Source organism: Papaver somniferum, chromosome 7 (genome assembly GCF_003573695.1).
Source record: "Papaver somniferum cultivar HN1 chromosome 7, ASM357369v1, whole genome shotgun sequence".
In the NCBI taxonomy this organism is placed as follows: domain Eukaryota; kingdom Viridiplantae; phylum Streptophyta; class Magnoliopsida; order Ranunculales; family Papaveraceae; genus Papaver; species Papaver somniferum.
In genome coordinates this window covers 21154935-21178687 of record NC_039364.1, presented here as the reverse complement: position 1 = coordinate 21178687, position 23753 = coordinate 21154935, and the positions used below count along the sequence as shown (strand labels likewise).

Sequence of the window (23753 nt, the reverse complement as noted above, 5' to 3'; positions counted from 1 at the left end):
CTGAGACATTTGTTGGTTTGTCAAAATTCTTAAGACGTCTTGCATATGCTGCTAAACAAATTGATGTCTGCGAGAACCGGTAACCAGAAAATTAAAGAGAGCTTCTAATCTAAAGCAAAGATTTAGATCAATTGTATTCATAACAAGTATCCAGGATACAATATTTCACTTGCCAACAGTATGCATAGCAAAACATTGTAAAGGAAACGATGAATACGAGTATGCATGCGTCCTGTTCCAAATGGTGATTCATTCCTTACATAGTCACTTGGGTTACTTGCAGCAAAATCAGAGTCTATCTAAATATACGTAATGAAATAGGTTTTATTATTATAGACATACCTGGCTGGACCTCAGGAACATCACACTGCCAGTCGTTCCCATTTTCATCTTCTGCCACAACAGGACTTCCCTTTTTGAGCAGCGTACCAACCCAAAGTTGTCCTTTTAAAACAGGATTCTTAGGGTCCTCTATATTATATTGCCTAGCATCTCCATGAAGCCAATTAACAAAGTACATGTAACCATCATCAAGAGAGATGAGAAAATCAGTGATAAGTCCTGGCATTTCAGGAAGAATCCAGTTTTTGACTTTCAATGGTTTCACTAAGATGGAAACCTGCATGATAGAGGTCGACGTCAGGGATATCACTGAATTTCCTACGAGTTTCTTGCTAACATGAAATATAAGATAAGACCATATACGCACCTAATGACCTCATGAATCGTCAGGATTCTTAAAAAATCTCACCATGTTGCTAGATAGCGCACACCCAACATACCCTGTATCTCTTGAAGGTTCATGAAGGAACCTAATCTGTCATGAGCAAAAAATTCACTTCAGGCACCTTTAAAGGCAAGATGATATCAAATATAAGGAATACAAAAGGAAAGAAGTTCCAGCAAGTGGGTAAATGAAAGCCAATTTTGTTTTGGTGGGAGGAGTCAAACGACTGAACATAATCAACTTTACATTTGAATCTAATGATGTTGGGACAGTGCGGTTTTGTTAAAAGTAATCAACTCGTAGGCCAAAAAGATTGGATTCTTCGAAGCATACCTCTAAGGAAATCAGCCCTGTATTGCCAAGATCAAGTGTTTGTTTAAGTTCACCTCCAGGCCAGCTGTAAACATATATGTGTCTTCCATAAAGACCATCAGATACGTTCTGATGGTTGAAGCCCTTTGTGAAAGCCAATGGAGCTCCCCAAGATGTACTGATCATGGTGTTATGTCGTGGTTGGTACCAGTAGTCGTAGCTAAAAACAGGACTGTGTCCTGGTGAATCAGAAAAGTGGGAACGAAGTTAAATGTGGGAGTCTACCAGTCATAAGATGTGAAGAACTTGAACAAAAAAGTCGAGTTCATACACAAATACAACGAACATAATGTGGATGCAAGAATATGAACCCATTTGGCTCTAATATCATTCAGTTTCTGAATTTTCAAGAATGCTAACCTTCCCTCAACATTGAATTCTGAATCGAGAAGAAGAAACCCATTTCCTTCAGCATTTCCATCTTTATCTCCAAGGCACGATACCATGATATCACCAGCTGCAAGGTGAAAGATTTCTACGTTGTGTATTACTGGTAAAGAGTTCCAATACAAGACTCATACTGCAGTGTGCTATTTATACTTGACGACATAAACACATAGTGTAAATCCAGTGTAAGAAATAAAGACAAGACACATTTTCTAACTCTAGCACTCCCCCTCAAGCTGATTACAGGACTGGACATCAGCTTGGCACACAAAAGAAAGACATAATATGAAAGAAAAAAAAACAAACAAGTGCAATAAACTAAAGAGGATAATACACAATAGCCAAGTCTGATAGCAGTTCTGAGTCTTCTGACTGTACTGAGATTATTGTTACTGTTCAGCATGGAGAAACAACTTGGAATTCTGACATTTCAAGGATCTTCAAGGTCTAGTCTTGAAATAAACAGGAAACCTCAAGCCTAAAGCTTATCAAACACCATAGATAATGTTATCCCTGGTGGAGGTGCTTGGAGGAATTACATGAAAGGTATACCAGCAAAGAGATTTTGCAAAAGAAACCAGCAACACATGAACAAACAGTCACTCAAGGAACAAATCGAAATAGATGACGATTAGTTGTAATACCCATCATCTTACTGCTACCAAAATTATAGCCACATCTATTCTTGGAACCACTAGATCTAGCATGAAATGAATGTGAAGAATAGAAAAAAGAAGTTTGTGAATCAAGAATGAAACAAAATTCAATCTCTTCAGTCTTGATGCAATCTTGATTTATCAATTGGCATTAGAAATTTAAGTTCTCTAGGCTGAGCAGAAATCACAAATGAATAACGGAACTCAAGCAATGCTTACCTCACCATAACCGATTCAACAACTCGTTCGATAATTGCACCCAAAAATTCAGTAATACTTTTGAAATCAGCAAAGGAACTGCAATCCCTGTGGATCGAGAAGAGTCGATGTCGAAGAGAAGAGTGCTTTGCTGAATACTGAAGAAATTGGATTAAATGCCATCTCCAAAACTAACCAGATCTCCACTGTAAATTCATGGAATCGTATCACCAATGCAAACAGAAGTGATTTGAAGGATGTAATTGTGAATTTGTGCGGTGAGAAAGTGTTAGATCTGGTTTTCCAGAATTGAAAAAATATCAGCAATTGAAACAAAGATTGTTGTTGATTGGAGTTGAAATTTGGAAGGAGCTCAAAAAGGTAGAACAAATTTGATCAGAGTCGTAGAAGAGGTCGCTATTGAAATACAGTTTTGAAGAAATTATAAGTGATTTGGATATGTGAATTGAAAATTTTCGAAGTTAGGGTTTGAAGAAAGGATAATGAGATTTGTTAGTGAAATAAGGAGCAGAAGATTAGGTCGGTAACAGTGGTGGTGATTGTGAGCGGAAGACGAAGGATCCAAGGAAGAAACAACTCGTTAGAGCAAAAAGTTTCTTCGCGCGCTGATACCATGAAAAGATTTTGGGCTTCGTATTCAAAACCTATTTGGCAATAGGCGGAGAAGCCCATAGAGTTATATGTGTACGGAGGGTAGAGGTTTTAGGCGACGTGAGATTATTTAGAACGATTTTTTGGGGACCATGGTTTTATTTTGGGTAAAGACATTAGAAGTAAATCTAGGTCACCCCTTATCTAGATATTTATATTAATACCTAAATTACCCTCCTGATTAATTTGGGGTGATGATTAGTTAGTGTTAATAATAGTTAGTGTAGTGATTAGTGAGATGATTAAGTTAAAGATAATTAGTGAGATTGAAAAATCAGATGGTTTTTTTTTAAAGAAGTAGAATTATTGTGAGTAAAGTTAGAGAAGATGAAGAAGGAAAACATGAAAAACGATGGATTTTACCAACCACAATCGGAGGAAGGGTATTTGGGTACCCAGGTAGGCTTCAAACTTAGATAATGTTGGTTGAATTGTTCCAAACTTTCAAAAAAAATGAAATTCTTTACGTAGATTTGGGCCAGTTCAGTTACCATATGTCAAGAACATGTAACCGAACACACCTGAAAGTGTAGTTCGGTTACGTTTTCCAAACACGCAGGTTACCGAACTCGCTCGTTAATGGAGGTTTTGGTCGTACAGTGTAATGTTCGGTTACCTATGATAAAATGGTAGGTAACCGAACTTTGAACTTAACAATTTATTTGTGTACATCTTGTGTGTTCGGTTAGTTCGCAAACTTCAACGCAACCAAGTTCCCAACCGAACTACAGGTTAAAAGTAACCTAGTGTTAGAAGTTCGGTTGGTTTGCAAACTTCAACATATTTTTCGAATCAACCGAACTGGGCTTATATATGCATATATGTAATTAGGAAAACGTTCGGTTACTACGAAATTTATTTTTTGGCGAATTAGGTAGAGTTCGGTTACGAAGTTTCAAAGGTAGAGTTCGGTTAGAAAGAAAACTTAACATTTTTGCGAACGAACCGAACTTGTGGACTTCTCATTATTTTCGTAAACTAAAGTTCGGTGATATCCTTATTTTGCGAAGGAACCGAACTTATGGACTTGTGTTGTTCTAATACAAGGAGTTCGGTTAAAAGTATTTTTTTGCGAATCAGGTGTTCGGTTAAGAAAAAATTAATTCTTGATAACCGAACTTTTCTCTGGAAAAAAAACCCTCCATTAAACCTCTCTGCAACTTCCATTTTCAACTCATTTTAATGATTACTTCTCATTTATTCAACCAAAAACGAATGACAAGTAATGGGTTTGTGAGAATATCTTTGTTAATGTTTTAAATTAAGCTATATATATATATATAGTGGTGGTGGTGGTTGGTGGTGGTGGTAATCGGAGGTGGTGGTAATCGGTGGTTGGTGGTGGTGATAATCGGAAGTGGTGGTGGTGGTAATCGGCGGTGGTGGGCGGTGGTGGTAATCGGTGGTTGGTGGTGGTGATAATCGGAGGTGGTGGTGGTGGTAATCGGCGGTGGTGGGAGGAGGTGGTGGTTATATATATATATATATATAGGTAGTTATTGGGTTGGTTTTAAATTAAGGGTAGGTTAGTCATTTCAATGCTTTAGGACACCCCTTATAACTATAGTGTAGGTGGCCTAATAGGACCATGGTCCCCCCACAAAAACCATGATCCCCAAAAAATCGTTCATTATTTATCTAACATTTCCCTTCACGTGTAAGGGCGATTTTCGCCTCTTAACATGTGGATCGTATACGAATGGTCCTAGCTCTGATACTGTGAAAGATTCTTACATCGTGTATTATTGGTAAAGAGTTTCAATACAAGACTCATACTACTGCGTGTTATTTATACTTGACGACATAAACACTTGGTGTAAATCCAGTGTAAGAAATAAATACAAGACAGATTTTCTAACTTTAACACAAGGCAGTGAGAATACGCTAATCCAGTCTTTCCAATAATTTCTTTTTTCTAATAATTTCTTCTGACTGAACAACCTGGTGCAAACGAGGAGCCTTCGGATCCTTTGTGTCAACCACATATATACAACCAGACCTAATAGGAGAGAAAAAAAAAAGTTGTTCAGTTGTAGTGAACGTGACCTACTACCTGTGCCTAAATCTTTTTTTTTGATAGGAAGAGAGACATTTATTAATAGAAAGAAGAATGTATACAAAGTCTACAGAATATAGACCAAACGAAAATCAAAAGGAAAAGCTGGAGACACTACCAAAAGACTAACACCATGTTTGTTTACTTCTGACTCATCTGAGTCGTTTGGATCTGACTGAAATCACCTGGCTTGAGTCAGATCTGACTCAATATGTTTGTTTTGAGTCAGATATGACTCAACTGACTCAAAAATATGAGTCAGTGTTTTGGTTCCATGAGTCAAGGGTTAGGTCTGAGTCAGAGAGGTTGAGTCAGATCTGACTCAAAATAGAAAACAAACGATCTGACTGCTGACTCGGCACGAGTCAGGGGTTGACTCAGACCCGTACGCCGAGTCAGCTGCAAACAAACGAGGTCTAAGTCCCAATTGTTTATAGTATAAGAAAAATTAATGTGTATCCTGTTTTCCATAGCCGCCGTCCAAATAAAAATAAGAGTTTTTGCTTCAATGCATAATTCCGCATCTGTTTTGAAACTGCATTTGGCTTCGAAAATTCTGCAATTTCTTTTCCTCCATAACACCCAAATCACTGACGTAGGAATAAGGTCCCATATAAGTTTACCAGAAACAGGAGGGTTAGGCCATGTATACGCCAAAAAGATCATAGTCTCTGGAAACACCCAGTTTGAGTTTGGATTAATGTTTGTCCAAATCTTAAAAGCTAACTTGCAGTGCATGAGAATATGATCTTGCGATTCTGAACTGTTACCACAGAGAATACAAGAACTGTATAAGTTCATTCCTTTATGTTGCAGCATATCCAACGAGTTTAACTTACCATGCACAATACACCAAGGGAGGAAATTTTTTTTGGGAGGTACACCCGACTGCCATGAGAATTTGTAAGGAAAATATGGAATACCTACATCCGCAATGAGCTTGGCGTATAAAGATTTGACTGAAAAAATTCTCTAGGAGTGAATTGCCCATCTCCTAGTATTTGATAATGTGTCTCTTGCTGGAGGTGACGAACCAATGATATTTAACAGTGCAGACAGAGAGTTTACCTCTGAGTTAGATAAAATTCTCTTAAAATCAAACTTCCAAGACCCTTCTTCTTCTACACTAAGACTGGGTCTTATGGGCATGCCCAAGCCCTTCCCAGCCAATAAAACCGTGGCCATAGGTGGGTATTCTCGCAAGGCTTCCCTAGTGTGCGGGAATCCCAACGGGAAGACTCCCAAAATGGCTAACCATTAGCCGTTTTGAAAAAGTGAAAAACGGAAAATCATTAACCGTTTCAGTCTTAAAACCCTTGCAACTTAGTGGGACCAAGAGAGAATTAGCTTAAAAATCGATTAACTTTTTTAAACCGGATAATCATTATCCGTTATGGGGAAATTTAGTAGGACCAACAGAGAAATAAGTGGGGTTTTAGGATTTGGTGGACCGAACTAATTAGAAAACGGATTATCATCGTCCGTTTTTTTTCTTAAATTTGGGAATAACCATAACAACTAGCCTCTTCCCAAGCTGAGGTGGAAAGGTAGTTGTGAAGCTCTTGGGAAGAGCCATAAGACCCGGTCTAATGTGATCAACAACACTTGCAAACTGTAACCTATCCAGTTTATATAAAGAAGTAAAAGAAGTAGCAAAACTGCAGCTTCTCATCCAGATATCATGCCAAAATGATATCGACGTACCAGAATGTAATGTGAGAATATAATTTTCAGAGATTAGAGAACTAGTTTCAGTTATAGTTGTTGATAGTGGATTTTCAACAAAGGTCAAAACCGTAAAATAATGATGCATGTTTTTGACACGGCTTTCAGGCGTGCGACGATTCATATTTTACGAAGCCATGATGAACATGTATGTCGAAAAGCCTCCACTAGCTGAACGTTCGATCCCTGGCATTTCATCGTGCCCTCTATGTATAATGACATAATTGGGCGGTTCTCCGTAGATTGAGAGCTTAATGCCTTCAAGACGTTGGTGACACTCATTGTTCCCTGACTACAGGAGAGAGACCCCCTCCACATAGAAGAACGATTGGGCGGTTCTCCATAGATTGAGAGCATTAACGCCTTCAGGACGTCGGTGACACTCACTGTTCCCTAACTATTTGGAGAGACCGTGGATAGACCCAGGCGGTTCTTCGTAGATTGAGAGTATCAACGCCTTCAGATTCAGACAACACTTGCTGCTCTCTGACTATGCACCTTTCAGAATGTTTATGACGCTTTAACTGGCTAATATCCTTCTGCAATAGATTAATTCTGCCGTGATATTCACTACTGAATTCCTAGAATGATCTTTTTTTGCTCCTATTTCATGATCGAATCCACGGCTTGATCTCATGGAATGGCAATAAACAATTATCTTTTGCTCCGATTTCATGATCGAATCCACAGCTTGATCTCATGGAATGGCAATAAACAACTATATTATCTCGTTACTCCGATTTCATGATCAGATCGACGGTTGATCTCATGGAATGGTAATAGGTAATTTTATTATTCTGAATTCATGGTCGAATCCACAGCTGATCCTATGAATTGATAATAAAACAACTACTCATTTTATTGTTCAGTTTCATGAATTATTCTCCATTGAATTTCATAAACTAATAATAAATACTCAACAACTGGGCATCTGGACTACCACTGAGTAAGCCCCATAAAATGGTGCAAGTGTACTCGGCAATGATGCATGAACGAACACCCAAATGCACGAATGAGCATGCGAAAACATGGAAAAATGAGGAATCATGCATAAAATAGGAGAGAGAAAATAATAACATTAAAATAATGGAGAAGCGCCCATGGGCCGGGCCCACCGGACGGCCAGCCGTGCCTTAGCCGTGGCCGGTCCCATGCTTCCTCCATTATTTTCCTTATTTTTGTTGCTTTCATGAACTCATGAAGACTCCTCCATTCTAACAACTTTCCTTGTTTGAGCAAAACTCATGGTTTTTCCATATTTTCATGGTTTCTCCATATTTTCGTGGTTTCATGAAAAATAATAATATAAAATAGAGAAAGGTGTTGCGGGACCGCGCAACTTAGCCGGCCGGCCATACCCTAGTCGTGGCCGGTCCCACACCTTGCAATCCCTAATCTTTCATAAATTGTTATTTTTCTCATCTTGTGAAACTTCCTTGTTTCGGAAAAAATCATGGTTTCTCCATATTTTCTCAAATATTGCACAAACCATGAAAAAATCAAAAGTCAACATGGTCACACGATCGACTAGGTCACTCACGAAAATATACTAAAATATTATTATTTTAATATTCACAAAATAGTGATCAAACGAGCATACTTACTCATTCGAGCAAAAAATCGAGGATTTCAGTCAAAGATCGAACTCTTCTGAAAATCCAAAATATTGCTCGAACGCACATCAGAAAATACTGAAACTCTCAGTACGGAAACTTGGACATCATGGTAACACGTGCATGTATTCTTGACCGACCAAGATCATCCCTAGGGCTTGCACAAAGCCGGTCCCACACGTTTTCACACTTTTGACCTAATTTGCGCAATCGCTCATATTGGGTCCAAACTCTTCATAACCAACTCAGAGTTTGTGCAAACGTCCATCAGCGGTCCCACGACCACCAAGGGCCGGTCTCATGCCACCTTGGTCGGTCCATCACTTTTTCTATAATTAGGTTTTATCACCTAATGCTTAATCCAGCACTATTTCAATAAATGATGAAACCTGCATTTAATCGTCATTCCTTCACTAACTGGCCAACTCAGGACCCTGGTGTACGCTCACTCGATAAATTGGGCATCACATGGACGTCCATAGTCTCATGTGGTCGGCCCTCCTTCGCTCATGACCTATTTTCAGCAATTCGTCGACTAATGAACAATTGATCAAAAATTAAGGTTTTCGAACAAACGCTCAATAAATCTTATTCTGAGCAAGTTCAAACACTAAATAAATTTATATTGATCCATCAAGTAACACGCGAATTAATTATATAATATTCGGTAATCTACCAATATTTTAATTAAAATTTTATTAGGACACATCACCAATAAATAAATAATTCGTCGAATTGAGCAATACTTGCTCAGTTGCTCGAATATTGATTCACTATCAATATTCAGTAATTCGTCGAGTCGATCAATATCAATATTCAGTAATTCGTCGAATCGAGCAATACTTGCTCAATTGCTCGAATTATTGATCAAACTATCAATATTCAGTAATTCGTCGAATTGAGCAATACTTGCTCAATCGCCCAACTATTAATATTCAGTAATTCGCAATACTTGCTCAATTGCTCAAATTGATCCAACCATCAATATCCAGTAATTCAGTTACTCGAATGTTCTACTGAGCAATTCGTCATCCATGCTCAATTCAACAAACCCTAGACCCATTGTCTAATCAGTCAACGTGAACAATCAAATACACATCTGTCATGCAGACTCCACGATTCGTGAGACATCAATCACGTCACATGGAGGATATCAATTAGGGTTTTGGTATGGCGGCCTACGACACGTGGATTCATCCGCGATGAGAATGTGAGTAAGTCGTGCAACGGTTGAAGGAGTTATCAAAGTAGTGGGTGGACGGTTAACCAAGTCTCCGCACCACCTGGAACTGGTTTCACCACGATCTTCCACTTTCCCACTCTTTCACTCAAGAAACCGTCACACTTACAGGGATCAGGGTGTTCATCATTCTTGCAATATAAATAGGTCCAAATCGAGGACAACAGAGAATTATCATCATTCGTCAACAACTCGATAAAAACTTACTCGCAGAACCCAACTTTAGCAGTTCATCAAATTTGCAGAAATCGTCAACACATCCACAATCCTTGATCATCACTGATCCCACACAATTCTCAGCTTCCCTCCTACAGGTCAACCCATCTCCTTCTTTGCGACCGAATTGACTCTGGAACGACCATTGACTCGGTTTAGGCCGGAGTCCTACAGATTGATCTCTCGAATCTAAGCACTCCATTTGCAGTGCATCTGTGTGAGGTTAAGCAGTTTGCTCGGTTGAGGAGTCTCGATAACACGCTCGTCTCTTCACTTCCCTAAAAAACCAGCGACTCGTTTTCCCCCATCCACAATAGTTCTCCAACATGATACTCCATGAGGTGTTTTAACAGTACCCGGAATCCAGTATGATAATATTTCTCCATATTTCTCTGTCATAAGCTTATACCATAACTGAGACTATTCAACACCAAATATCAGCACCACTTGGTCAATAATGCTTGATTCATCTTTCTCAGATTAAGCACACCAAGGCCCCCTCTCTCTTTAGTAGCATTAACTTGGTTCCAGTTAACTAGATGTGAGCAACTCCCACCACTACCACTATGATGCTTCCATAAAAAAATAAAATCAGGTTCCTTTCCAAAGCATTGATAACAGATATATGAGCTTTAAATAAAGAGAAGTAGTACATAGGGAGAGAAGTAAGAATGCATTTCTGCAAAGTCAGGTTACCACCTTTGGTCAGAGAGATTTGACTCAAAATAGACATATGAGCGTCAAATCTTTCTAATATTGGATCCCAGATTGCTTTGGAAGAAACTTGTGCACCAAGAGGCATTCCCAGATACGTGAATGGTTTAATGTCAGTTCTACAACCTAACTCTTCAGCCCACTCGTTGATGAAATGTCTCCAATGGCAGTGATTCTTGTTTTTGAAGTATTCACTTGAAGGCCTGCAATATACTCAAAACACTTTAGAGTTGAAAATAGGTTAATGAGCTCTTCTTTCTTGTTATCCACAAAGAATATAGTGGCATCAGCATAACGAAGGTGATTTACTACCGCATCATTTTACGTCATAGAAAACCCATTAAATAGATGAGAATACTTGTGCCTAAATCTTGATCGTCTGTTGGAATTATATTATAACCTATCTAACCAAGTGCATGATCAAGGAAAGGAAAGACTAATGCTTTTGGCATACTTATTCAAGTTGGAAAAATCATTTGATATGTATGCCTAAAATTGCAGCAGTAAAGGAAAATAACTCAAAACATTCAGTCTTACCACAAAAAAGAAGCGACAAAAAGAATATTAGTTTGCTAAGAAAGGGTTGTACTGGAATATAAGAAGATCATGAATCTTACAACAATGATGACAAAATGAGGAAACAACAGTCAGCAGATGGATCTCCATAGCAAGAGATGCATGAATTCCACCCTGAATTATGCAACTCATCACCCACACGAGGAACAAGCATCCTATGGATTACTTTCGAATAGCTGGGTGAGCTAGGATCAACATCTATTGTAGCCAAGTAATCAGGCTTCTCTATTCCAGTTCCTGCAAAGATTCACAGTAACGCACTACGAGCATTAGTTTTGAACCAATTCGATCTGATTAATAAGTGATTCAGTGATATTTGATACTCAACTACACTACATACTTCTAATCCTAGTCTGATACATGACTAATATGTAGACTAGAAATCAACATACAATTTTGTGCAACTAAATTTGACAACAAGGTTAAGATAGCAAAACTTGCGAGTTCGACCGAGCAGTGTTCTAACAAGTGTGACAAAGAGCTTCCCATGTAATAAAGTAAATCGGTAAATTTTCAGGCTGGTTAACAAATTCTATTTTACTGCATGCTTCAAATTAAACTATTATTATGTGTCTGTCTGTTTTCAGTTCCTCTTTTGTTTTGTTTCGTTGCAATATACCTTTTTCAGTTTTTAGCGTTCATCAGGAACCGTAGCTTTTCACCTTACACACTCACGGCCCATAATAATAGTATATAGTTTAAAATTCTTAAAAATGTCAAGTATGGTGTGGTTATCTGCTCTGGGGACACTAACTAACCAAGAAATCTCGGCTCTGCACCTGCCCACTACCACCACCATGGGATGTGAACTTGCGTTAAGGTCATCCATCCCATTTTAATCACGTGCATATCCCACTTTAAGTGCACAAACAAATAGGTGGAGTATTCGATACTAAAAGGACCGTCCTAGTAAAATTGATAATCTGGGGATACGAGGTTTCCACTCGATCAATCGTGTTCGTGTCTGTCATGTGGTACTTAAATTTATAAAAAAAAATAAAATTATTGTTATTGGGAACTCCAATTTTCATTCACCTTTGAAATTTATAACCCATAGGCGTCAGAAAGTAGCAAAGGAAGCGCGGAAACTGCCGCATCATATCAGCGATATGCTTCCTTCCGGAAGTTATGCAATGCTGCTAAAGTTTGTCACATGGGGATACTGCTTCGATTTTACTGTCTCTATTGAAATTAGCAAAGGCCATCCAAATGTCAACACAGAGGACTTTAATTAATTTCTAATGTACCTCTTTATGACGTTAACTGCCTGCAGTAAGGCTAGACTATGGGGATCATTAATTTTTACTAATTAGATGTACTCTGAAAGTACTAAACTTAGGAACTCGCAAGAACAACCAATTAGAAGTTATAACAAAGATCTTAATCGAAGGATGTATAAACATTAAGCAACGGTCTTAGGGTAAATCTTTTTGCCGGATCTACTGTACATAATTGCATGTGTCGGAGATGACATCAGAATTTTTAGGCTATGCATCTGGAAAAACTGCTATTGCAGCATTCATCGCTGTCCTCTTCGTCGGTGCTTACATGTATTCTGATTGCATCGACAGTGTAAGTATTTGCAGAGCATTGCACATTTCAAAATGTTGATGCAGAACAAATGTCTAATATCTCACTGTTTCATTTCTGCTTACATTTTGTAGAATATACTACTTTCAAATAGGATCGGAGGAACTCCAAACTCCAAAAATACTGTCAAAATTCCAACAGAAAAGACCCCGAACAGACGGGAAGCTTCACTCAGCTGCGCGTTAGTAAACCAGACATACTCCTGCCCAGTTTCATCAACAGCTAATGAAGATAATATTTCATCATCATCGTCAATGGAAGTGTGCCCTGAGTACTTTCGCTGGATTCATGAAGATTTACAGCCATGGAGGAAAACCGGAATCACGGAGGAGGTGGTAAGCAGCGCAAAGAGTAGAGCAGGTTTCAGATTAGTGATTGTTGATGGAAAAGTGTACGTGGAGACATATAAAAAGGATTTAGGTACCAATTCCAGGGACATATTTTCACTCTGGGGTATTCTGCAATTGTTAAGGAAGTACCCAAAAAAGTTACCTGACCTGGATTTGATGTTTGATTCCAATGATAGACCTGTAATCAAATCTAAGGACTATCAAGGACCCAATGCGACAGCGCCACCACCAATTTTTCGTTACTGCAACCATCCTGGCTTTATGGATCTCGTACTTCCAGATTGGTCCTTCTGGGGTTGGTAAGTGACTGCTCATTCCCGGCCGTCAAACTTATCCCCCACATTCCTTTTTAGATCATGCATGAATTTCCATTTTGTCAGGTTGTTTAAACATTGCTTACTTTACAGGCCTGAAACTAACATTAAACCATGGGATACATTATTAGAAGAACTAAAAGAAGGAAATATGAGAACAAGATGGCGGGATAGAGATCCATATGCCTACTGGAAAGGAAATCCAAATGTTGCAGGTCTTCGGAAAGACCTCATGCTGTGTAATGTGTCTGAAAAGCAGGATTGGAATGCCCGACTATATGCACAGGTAATCCCTGCATACTACAATCGCCTTTTCGTTGTCGTTTTACTTTAACAATACTAAATGTTAACTGCAGTACTTATATTTAACAACGAAATTTGTAGGATTGGGGTAAAGAAATTCAAAAAGGTTTCGGCGAATCAAATTTAGCAAATCAATGCACTCACAGGTCAGCTTATGTCCTCTCTTGTTTGTATAGCTCATTCAGTCCAGTGGACGCAATTGTCTTGGCATGGCTAATGAAACTAACTGATAACCGTTTAACAGGTATAAGATTTATGTCGAAGGATCTGCTTGGTCTGTTAGTGAAAAATACATTCTAGCTTGCGACTCTTTAACTTTACTGATAAAGCCCAAGTATCATGATTTCTATACACGAAGTCTTTTACCTATGAAACATTACTGGCCGATCAAGTATGGCGACAAGTGCAGGTCTATTAAGTTTGCTGTTGAATGGGGCAAAAACCATACAGAAAAGGTAAATTCTTTTTGCTCCTCAAGGACTACGTAAACTGCACCCCATTTTGGGATTGTACGTAGCACCTAATTTTGTTTATTGTATATAGGTTAAAGAGATCGGTAAAACTGCTAGCAACTTCATTCAAGAAGAACTAAAGATGGATTATATTTATGACTATTTGTATCATCATTTAAACGAATACACCAAACTACTGCGATACAAACCAGTTATACCCCCCAATGCTGTGGAGTTCTGCTCTGAGACAATGCTCTGCCCTTCAGAAGGATTACAGAAACAATTTATGGAGGAATCTATGGTACAGCATGCTAGTGAGATTGGTCCATGTACCATGCCTCCTCCATTTGATGCTCTATATCTTCAATCTTTCTTTAGACAGAAAAGTGATTCTATCAAAGAAGTAGAGATGTGGGAGAATAAGTTTTGGGAGAGTCAACCCAAGTAGAGCTCAAACTTATATACAGATTCATAGTGTATGTAGTTACTGGTATTTTGTTGTGCTATATTAGTTTACCTGATAGACAAATTTATATACAACTTTTGGGTGAGTCGACCCAAGTAGTGCCATGTTCCGGCAGCTGATTGCTTTTCTTGATTTGGTAGTCTGAAACATTTGTTGGTTTGTCAAAATTCTTAAGCCATTGTCTTGCATATGCTGCTGAACATATTGATGCCTGCGAGAACCTAACCAGAAAATCCAAGAGAGTTTCTAATCTAAAGCAAAGATTCAGATCAATTTTATTCATAACAAGCATCCAGGATACAATATTTCATCACTTGCCAGCAGAACATGTAACATGATGATACAGGACTACAAATTTGAATAAATCGTAATAAAGGATTAATCTTGTACGGATGCTTATGCTGACCATTGACAAAGTTGATCTCATTTATTTTTTGATATGAGAAGTTCATGGTTTAGACCCAAATGTCCGAAGTGCAATCACCACCAGGATATCGCATTTCATGAGCCAACGAAGGACCTTCAGGTTCAGATTCAAAATCGACAAAAAAGTTGGGGTTTATTGCTAAACCTCCTTTCTCAGTGTCGACATCAATTTGTAGCATGTGAGAACCTTTCTGCATGAGCTCCGGATAAAATTGTTTGTCCCAACTGCTGAAGAGAGAATTTGTCACATAAAGCCGTTTTCCATCTAAACTTAACTGGATCATTTGTGGGCCTCCCCTCAGTTGCTTACCCTGAAAAATTAGTGCACCATTAGGGATGCGGTGGCACTTAAAACATGTGCTGTATTTTGGAGCATAACAAACCATTGTAAAGAAAATGATGAATACGAGTATGCATGCCTCCTGTGCTGAATGGTCATTGATTCCTTACATCGATACTTGGCTTATTTGCAGAAAGTCAAGAGGCTATACGAATGTATGTAAAGAGAAAGACATACCTGGACCTCAGGAACTTCACACTGCCAGTCGTTCCCATTTTCATCTTCTGCCACAACAGGGCTCCCCTTTTTGAGCAGTGTACCAACCCAAAGTTGTCCTTTCAAAACAGGATTCTTGGGGTCCTCTATGTTATATTGCCTAACATCTCCATGAAGCCAATTTACGAAGTACATATAACGATCATCGAGAGAGATGAGAAAATCAGTGATAAGTCCTGGCATTTCAGGAAGAATCCAGTTTTTGACCTTTAATGGTTTCACTGAGATGGCAACCTACATAATAGAGGTCGAAGTCGGGAATATTGTTAAATTCACAAAAAGTTTCTTGCCAACAGGGAATATAAGATGAGACTACATACGCACCTCATGGCTCCATGAATCATCAGGATTCTTAAAAAACCTCACCATGTTGCTTGATAGTGCACACCCAACATACCCTGTATCTCTTGAAGGTTCATGAAGGAACCTAATCTGTCAAGAGCATAAATTCATTTCAGTCACCTTCACAGGCAAGATGATATCAAAATAAGGATTTGACAGAAGGCACGAAATTCCAGCAAGTGGGAGAATGAAACCCAATTTGTTTTGGTCCGAGGATTCAAACGAGCGACAATAGTCAACCATACCATTTGAATGTATACGATGGCCGGATGGCGCTGTTTTGCTAAAGTAATTAACTAGTGGGTCAAAAAGATTGGAGATCTTCAAAGCATACCTCTAAGGGAATCAGCCCTGTATTGCCAAGATCAAGTGTTTGTTTAAGTTCACCTCCAGGCCAACTGTAGACATATATCTGTCTTCCATACAGACCATCAGATACGTGCTGAGGGTTAAAGCCCTTTGTGAAAGCCAATGGAGCTCCCCAAGATGTGCTGATCATGGTATTATGTCGTGGTTGATACCAGTAGTCGTAACCAAAAAGAGGACTGTGTCCTGGTTTTTCCCACCTGAGCGGAGTCAGAAAAAAGGCAATGAAGTTAAATGTGGAGGTCTCACAATTAGAAAAAGTGAAGAAATTCAACAGAACACAAAGCTCGAGTTCACCCACAAATACAATGCAAACACAAGAATGAAAACTCCTTGGGCTCTATTATACTTCAGTTTCTCAATCTCCAAGAAGAATACTAACCTTCCCTTAACGTTGAATTCTGAATCAAGAAGAAGAAACCCATTTCCCTCAGCATTTCCATCTTTATCTCCGAGGCATGACACCATGATATCACCAGATGCAAGGCAGTGAGAAGTATGTGGATATGCTAATCCAGTCTTTTGGACAATTTCTTCCGACTGAACAACCTTGTGCAAACGAGGAGCCTTTGGATCCTTTGTGTCAACCACATATATACGACCAGACCTAATAGAAGAAAAAAATAGTTTATCAATTTTGAATGTGTGTGCCTAAATCATGATTTTCTGCTGGAATTAGATAAATTTATAGCCTATCTAACCAAGAGCATAATCGAGGAAAGGAAAATGTAATGCTTTTGGCATAACTTATTCAAGTTAGACAAATTTTGAGAATCATTTGATATACTTATGCTTAAATTGCAGCAGTCGCACAAAAGAAACTCAAATGTTCTGTTTTACCGCAAGTTTTCTAAGAAAGAGTGGTACTGCAATATAAGAAGATAAGAAATCTTACAACAGTGACGGTAAAATGAGGAAACGGCGGCTGGCGGATGGATCTCCATGGCAAGAGCTGCATGAATTCCACCCAGAATGATGCAATTCATCACCTACATGAGGAACAGGCATCCTATGGATTACTTTCGAATAGCTTGGCGAGCTTGGATCAACATCTATTGTAGCCAAGTAATCAGGCTTCTCTATTCCTGTTCCTGCAAAGATAAACAGCAACAACACTATGAGCATTAGTCTTCACACATTTTAGCTCTGAGAATCAGATAAAATTTGTTCAGCTTCATGCTTTGAAACAATAACCGCTGTTAGACTATAGCAGGAAATTAAAAAATGACTAAGTTGTATATGCTTATGGATATATTAATATTATGCAAAAAGTTCTTATTGTAGAGATCAAGGAATAAGTATTGGAAAATATATGTTATAGCTGAAACAGTTCAGCGGCCTGATTAACATAGAGAAAATATATCCATCCTCACACAGCTAAGGCAAGTAAACAAAAATTATCCTAAAACAGACTTATTACTTATTTACTTTACTTGAAAAATATCAATTAGAAAATGTGTACTGGATCCAGATCAGGAACAACAAATAGATTATTCAAAATCAACACTGATCTAACCAACAAATTTTAAAAAACAATCTGGGAAGAAAAACCCCACTTTGACTATCATTAATTATTATCTAAAAAACATAAAAGCAAGATTCCTAAAGATCCACCTACCTAATTTTCTCAATTATTATTGAATTCTCAGCAAAATTCAGAAAGTGACAGTCAAAAATTCCCTACCATTGATACTGAAATTCAGAGATTTAAGCCTGCTATTACTTGGAGTAAATAAAAACTTAAAACCCCATTCTTCTACTCATGAAAACACTAGCAATCTAACCAATTTCTGACATTGAAAAGGCTCCATAATCAAGTATTCAATAAAACCTCAAAAAGGAATCAAATTTCAGGGTTCTAATACCAATCAAAAGAACCCAACACACACAAAAAAAAAAAAAAAAGATAATAATACTCTGCAACTAATCAAACTTCAACAAAATAAGAATTTCTAGAAATTCCAGAGAAAGAAAATAATGGGTACCTGAGTAAACACAAGTAACATAAAGCAGTTTTTCTTTAGGCCCAGACATAGCTTCAATTGGAGTTGCATAACCAGGACCTTTCTTACTGCAATTGGTTTGAGTTTTAGTACTCATTTCTGCATGTTCTACAACTACAGGATCCATCTCAATCTTTCTTCTTCTTCTTCAAATGGAGTTCAGTTTGCTACAAAATACACTCCAAAACAGAGTTTTTCTCAATGTGAGATCATGAAAATGGACTCTTTCCCAAGAATGAACCATAGCTTTGCAGCTACAGTTGTCGTACTTATATAGGACACGTGAGTTAAGTTTCATTACTTGGTTCTTTGGTATGCTTATTTGTGTCCAGGGGGGATGTACCATTATCTTGTAGTTTTGACGGCGTAGATTTGAAGCTTTAATGACGGCGTTTCATTTTTCATGTATCATGAAGTATTGAAATTAAAATATAAAGTTTTGGTTTATCTATGCGGTGTTTGGTTCTGACTGGTTGGAGAAAGGTGTGATGAAAACCAACACGACCGTTCACGTTGTACTTGCATCAGCAGTTGAATGGTGACACGTGAAAATGAGTCAGGGTCTCATGAATTAAATATGTTACCGATAAGGATCACGTAATACCAGTTACCACTTAGCAGCAGAAGCCAATACCAAAAATATATGCCGAGAAAGAAGAAAAAATAACTTCGTCAGAAAAAACGAAATGTATCCTCGTGTGACATCCAACAAAGTGAAGATAATCTTTACAACATGGAAAATTCCAAATTATCCCTCAAATAATTATACTACCATGTATAAGTTATGAAGGCTATATCTGTAAAATAAGCAACTAAAGGATCCAGGGTCGAACCCCACCGAACGAATTTTGCGATTTCATTTTTCTTTTCTCTCCTTCGACTTTAGTTTCTCTTCGTTCACTGTTTTCCTCGGAAGAAATTAATGGCAAACTTAAACTCTGAAAAAACCCTATACTAGACAAAATTGAGATTTGTGATCAAAGAATCTCAACCAATTTTTCTCCTTCCCCTCTTTATTCTCTGCAACTTCAGAAGACCCTATTCAAATGTTCTCCTGCAACTTGAAAAAAACCTACGTTTTAAATTTTGAGTTTCTCGAAGAACAAGAAGAAGTGAGACGCATGCATATTGATTTGGAAATTTAATTAGGGTTTCAGCAGCAGTGGTTGGTGAATTAACAATTCAGAGAAGGTTTAATGTTTGGGTAAGTCCCTATGTTGTTTAATTTTCAGTATTTGACGTTGAAATTCTTGAGCTGTTGAGTTTATATGTTTGTGAATGCAACTGTAATTGAATTGGGTATAGAAGGAAGCTGTGATTGTAGCTTAGGTTTGTGTTTAATCACATGGAGGAGGAAAAGATGGAAATTATTGTTGAATCTTAAAATGGATTGAGTTTAGATGAATGTTAGGCTATTACAGGGAAGAATCTGTAAAAAAGTAAAATTGATTGTGCATTATGGTGTTTACAGATACTATCATGATGGGTGTGCTCCGTTGAGCTTAACTCAGCTGATGGTCAAGTGTAATTCATGTTGAAGCTGAGGTGTAGAGAATGGATAAATGGTGGTTGATGCAGATTGTGTGGGTGAACTTATAATTTAGGTATAGTGGTGGCAGGAAAGTTTCAGAAAGTATAGTGGTCTGTTGATGCAAAAATAAAACTGTAATTAGGTTGTGGCACTGTTATGGTACTACATAGAGATTTTAGGTTGAGCCGTGCACTGGAATGGTGCAAGCCTGAACTTTATCACACCAGAATGGTGCAACAAAGATCAGTATGGTGGTGGTCTGTTGATGCAGAAATAGAAATGTAATTAGGTCGTGGCACTGTTATGGTATTACATTGAGATTTTAGGTTGAGCCTTGCGCTGGAATGGTGCAAGCCTGAACTGTGTCACACCAGAATGGCTAACTATGAATGGTGTGAATGTTCCCTAACTGGGGTTCTTAAGTGCATGTAGGCTTAAGAATCGTAACTTCATATTATAATATAAAATTGAACTATGTTGGTGTACTTTGCTTCCCAGACTATAGTATGTCCTGGATGAACTTCCTTTGGTATCTGAGAGAAGCATAAACTGAAGGCATGTGCAAAAAGACACTAGACAATGAATAAAATTCGCTCAGAAAAATTGAAATCCAACCCAAGCCACATACAAGATCTGAAGGTACATTTCAATGTAATATGTTGGTAAGTATAGGTTCATCCCCTTCAAAAATGTGGAACATCAGACGAATAGTATGTAAGTTACACACGGTGAAATTTTCATCTTAGAAGGATTCAAGAACTCATTAGCTTATAATATTGTTGTTTTACATGTGCAGCAAGTGTAGAAATTTCTAACTCAGCTGGAGACCATAAAGCAGAATCAAGTAATGGTATGCGAAAGCAAATTACATTGTAAAGTTAGTTATAACTGATTGAAATCCGAAATCGTGTTAGTTATTGCTTAATATATTAGCTCTGAAATTGTATATTAATGTGAAATGAACACATCAATATACATGAGGTAGGTTTGCAACAGGAAAATATTAGTTGACAGCTGAAGGGATTCATCAAGCAGAATTGCCTGGTGAAGTAGTTACACATAAAGGACTTTCTACTTTGGCACATGGTTGAATTTTGTTTCTTCATCTTCCCATTCATGTTTATCCTTATTCTCATAGTCATAATTTCCCTCTCCTGTTACATTTATACAGGTGGTTATAGCTGCAGAGATCTGGGGAAGCTTTAGGTTGTATGGTAAGGCAGCTTTTGAATGATCAGATTGAAAACTCCAGAGCCACAATGGCTAAAAAGATGTACGATAGACAAGTGTCTATCATTACGGTGGCTTGGAAGGTACGTTTCAGTTACAATGCTTCTTTCCTTTTGAATTTACCAGAAGGGCCCTAACTTGGAGCTGCCTTTTGTGTTTTTCCTTAATGAGTAGCACAGGCCCTTCATGTAAACTGATTCTACATATTTTGAGTTATCTGCAACAATACCTAATTGAAAGTATTGCCAGACAAATGTGTAATTTATATGTGCTTTAATGGCTAATGTGATCCCAAAATTCTAATTTCTGGCCTTCACGTATTTGATTCGCGCTTAATTGACTGGCATAATTAACTTTTCCATACACTTTTTTTCCGGTGTCAACCCCGACACATTCTGCCGTTATGGTTGTACTCATAACCAATATGTGTTCTAATGTAGGCACAAATGATAGAAGAAGATGGCTATGTTTTGAAATTGGCTAGACAGGTGAAGCTATCAGATTATTTTACAATAACGAAATTCAACCAGATGCCATACTGGATGATGCGCGCATCTGGATGCTTATATGTGGGTTTGCTGAACTTGGTAAGTCAGCCTTGCTCTAGACCGACTTATCTGTCATTCACCACCTAATTTCATTAGCCCTGACTACTTTCATTTTCATTGACTAATTTCATATAAACTAAGACGCTCTATTATGCAAAGTAGATTGTAATTTCTTTTTGTTTGGTGTGCAGGTTGGTTTTTTGCTTTCCATACACTCATTTTTACTAAGAAGTAGGGATGGGAATGGTGATACTTGCTTTGTATCGCCTTTAATTCATTTGCCTTTTTTTTACTTTTACGCAAGTCTGTTTTGGTTGTCCAAATGGTCCTATATGGGATTGTTCGTTGGGTTAATTTTCAATTATGTCTGCCATTATTAGTTTACCCAATTTTTCTTAATTGGTCTGCTTTGAAAAGCATAATCATGTTCAATGTCTAAATGTTTGTAACACTCTTTTTACTAAATGCCCCATGTCTGTAGTAATTGACATTAATATCGACTGCTTGCACTATTTTGCTTCTATTCTGAGTAGTGTGACAGGAACATGGCGGAAAATGAACGATCTTTAGTTTATGTTCTTTTTCACTTGAACTACAAAGTTTTTGAATGAAGTGTTCGATTTTCATTTGAACGAAATGGCAGGCGCATCGCTATACTAGTGACCATAACGTTAACGTGTATTAGTTAAATCAACAACGAACAATCCGACGCGGTTCTGTTAAGATTGTCTGTATCCACAGTGAAATTGATCTCTTTAGAGATGTCCTTTGCGATACCAACAAAAGGTGAGCTATCAGGGATCTGCCGTGTTTTAATGCACAAGCCAAGTTGAAGGATTGACTCCCATATTCGCTTCTTAAAAAGAGTAGAAATTGTAAAAAATTTCTTCAGGACTCCGCTAATTAATGGATTTAAGAAAATGTCCGAGAGATCAGGCAAAAAAACCAGCTAACAGTAGAGCTTCGAAACGTAAGAAAGCAAAAATTCAATTGCTTTCATTGAGAGTTGAACTCAAGACCTCCCGCTTACTAAACGGGTGCTCTAACCAACTGAGCTATGAAAGCTTCGTGATAGCCTTTCCAATATATTTAACTAACAGTTTCTTCCATTCTAAACAAATTACCAACATCCATAAGGTGCGGCTACGATGTGGTCGGGTCACATACTTCCCTTCTTTAAATGTTGACACGTAGTATAAAGTAGAAAAAAAACTTGAGAAATAGTTTTATTACCTAACTGATTATCTTTTTTCTGTTTTTAATTTCCTACCTTTTCTCAAATAGTAGAACAATTAAGGGGATTTGGAGGGGGCTGATTTTTTAGTTAAATAGATGTCAAAAAATAAAGAGGACTCACATAAAAAATGTATGTGGCCCGACCACATCGTAGCCGGGGTGGCATACGTATCAATCACAAGACTATCAGGGGGTTAGTCCACGAGTGAGTTAGGGGGAGTTTAATATGTTTTGAATTTTGAGGATTTTGAGGGAGTGTAAGAGAGTATAGGGAGTTTGAGGGAGTTTGGCGTTTTGAGTGTAGGGAGTTTGAGAGACTCTCCCAAAATCTCTATTCTTTTGAAAGATTTGGAGTGAGGCAAAAATATGAGTAAACTCCCCAGAACTCCAAAAACAAATCAACTCCCTGGCATTCTACTTGTTGCCACTAACAGAGAGTTCAAGAGTTTCTTCCAAACTTCCCCGCGACTAACGAGGTTTTCTAGGGAGTTCGGAAGACTCTTCTAACCTCTCTCACGATTAACGGGGGTTTTGAGAGACTCCTTCGAATTTCCCCACAACTAATGGGTAAAACACTGAACTACACTCAACTCCCCCAACTCTCCCGAGGACTAACCCCTGTACATTAATAACGAAATTCAAAACCATGATGCAAACAAATTAAATACTTTCAAATAAAAAATCAAACAAAAAAGTTTGCTCTTGGGCGCTCATCCTTACATTGTGTGTACGTTACACGTTTATGAATCAAAATGAACAGTTTAAGGGATTCGGTGGTTAGCACCATTAGGGTTCTAATAATAAGTGTTCCAATGATTTCATTGTACGATGCCAATTGAAATAAGGAAAAAAAAACGATGCTTACTTCTTTATTGTTTTCGTAAATCT

The 23753-nt window shown here is 38.0% G+C and overlaps 3 protein-coding genes, 1 non-coding gene and 1 pseudogene across 5 annotated transcripts; 2 read left to right on the top strand and 3 right to left on the bottom strand.

Annotated features, from left to right (window-relative positions):
• Positions 1 to 86: 86 nt before the first annotated feature.
• On the bottom strand, positions 87 to 11396 carry LOC113294318 (annotated as a pseudogene).
• Positions 11397 to 12517: 1121 nt separating this feature from the next.
• LOC113296648 (O-glucosyltransferase rumi-like) lies at positions 12518 to 14817 on the top strand. The gene is made up of 6 exons (XM_026544952.1): positions 12518 to 12724; positions 12817 to 13391; positions 13500 to 13692; positions 13791 to 13855; positions 13954 to 14164; positions 14253 to 14817. Exons 1-6 carry the CDS (start codon positions 12620 to 12622, stop codon positions 14607 to 14609), a joined length of 1506 nt encoding a protein of 501 aa, XP_026400737.1. The 5' UTR covers positions 12518 to 12619; the 3' UTR covers positions 14610 to 14817.
• A 62-nt stretch (positions 14818 to 14879) lies between these two features.
• Positions 14880 to 18566, bottom strand: LOC113296649 (selenium-binding protein 1-like). The gene is made up of 7 exons (XM_026544954.1): positions 18303 to 18566; positions 17213 to 17408; positions 16700 to 16924; positions 16286 to 16517; positions 15934 to 16041; positions 15571 to 15843; positions 14880 to 15364 (listed from the first exon to the last, which is right to left on the bottom strand). Exons 1-7 carry the CDS (start codon positions 18445 to 18447, stop codon positions 15083 to 15085), a joined length of 1461 nt encoding a protein of 486 aa, XP_026400739.1. The 5' UTR covers positions 18448 to 18566; the 3' UTR covers positions 14880 to 15082.
• Positions 18567 to 19175: 609 nt separating this feature from the next.
• LOC113300576 lies at positions 19176 to 22171 on the top strand. Of its 2 annotated transcripts, XM_026549779.1 has the most exons (5): positions 19176 to 19524; positions 20648 to 20701; positions 21023 to 21164; positions 21522 to 21668; positions 21821 to 22171. In XM_026549779.1, exons 3-5 carry the CDS (start codon positions 21063 to 21065, stop codon positions 22007 to 22009), a joined length of 438 nt encoding a protein of 145 aa, XP_026405564.1. In that variant the 5' UTR covers positions 19176 to 19524; positions 20648 to 20701; positions 21023 to 21062; the 3' UTR covers positions 22010 to 22171. The 2 variants fall into 2 exon arrangements, with proteins under 2 accessions (XP_026405564.1, XP_026405565.1); XM_026549780.1 differs by lacking the exon at positions 20648 to 20701.
• Positions 22172 to 22620: 449 nt separating this feature from the next.
• On the bottom strand, positions 22621 to 22694 carry TRNAT-AGU. The gene has a single exon. It is a non-coding gene; the product is annotated as a tRNA-Thr (tRNA).
• Between the last annotated feature and the right edge of the window lie 1059 nt (positions 22695 to 23753).

What these genes read in the sequence shown, in the direction of transcription:
- LOC113296648 (XM_026544952.1), top strand. Translation starts at nt 12,620, where the DNA reads ATGACATCAGAATTTTTAGGCTATGCATCTGGAAAAACTGCTATTGCA. An exon ending in GATTGGTCCTTCTGGGGTTG is followed by an intron (nt 13,392 to 13,499) that starts GTAAGTGACTGC and finishes CTTACTTTACAG; the next exon opens with GCCTGAAACTAACATTAAAC. An exon ending in GCAAAAACCATACAGAAAAG is followed by an intron (nt 14,165 to 14,252) that starts GTAAATTCTTTT and finishes TATTGTATATAG; the next exon opens with GTTAAAGAGATCGGTAAAAC.
- LOC113296649 (XM_026544954.1), bottom strand. Translation starts at nt 18,447, where the DNA reads ATGGATCCTGTAGTTGTAGAACATGCAGAAATGAGTACTAAAACTCAA. An exon ending in CAGGGCTGATTCCCTTAGAG is followed by an intron (nt 16,042 to 16,285) that starts GTATGCTTTGAA and finishes TGCTCTTGACAG; the next exon opens with ATTAGGTTCCTTCATGAACC. An exon ending in GTGAAGTTCCTGAGGTCCAG is followed by an intron (nt 15,365 to 15,570) that starts GTATGTCTTTCT and finishes CTAATTTTTCAG; the next exon opens with GGTAAGCAACTGAGGGGAGG.
- LOC113300576 (XM_026549780.1), top strand. Translation starts at nt 21,063, where the DNA reads ATGGTAAGGCAGCTTTTGAATGATCAGATTGAAAACTCCAGAGCCACA. An exon ending in TCATTACGGTGGCTTGGAAG is followed by an intron (nt 21,165 to 21,521) that starts GTACGTTTCAGT and finishes GTTCTAATGTAG; the next exon opens with GCACAAATGATAGAAGAAGA. An exon ending in ATGTGGGTTTGCTGAACTTG is followed by an intron (nt 21,669 to 21,820) that starts GTAAGTCAGCCT and finishes TTTGGTGTGCAG; the next exon opens with GTTGGTTTTTTGCTTTCCAT.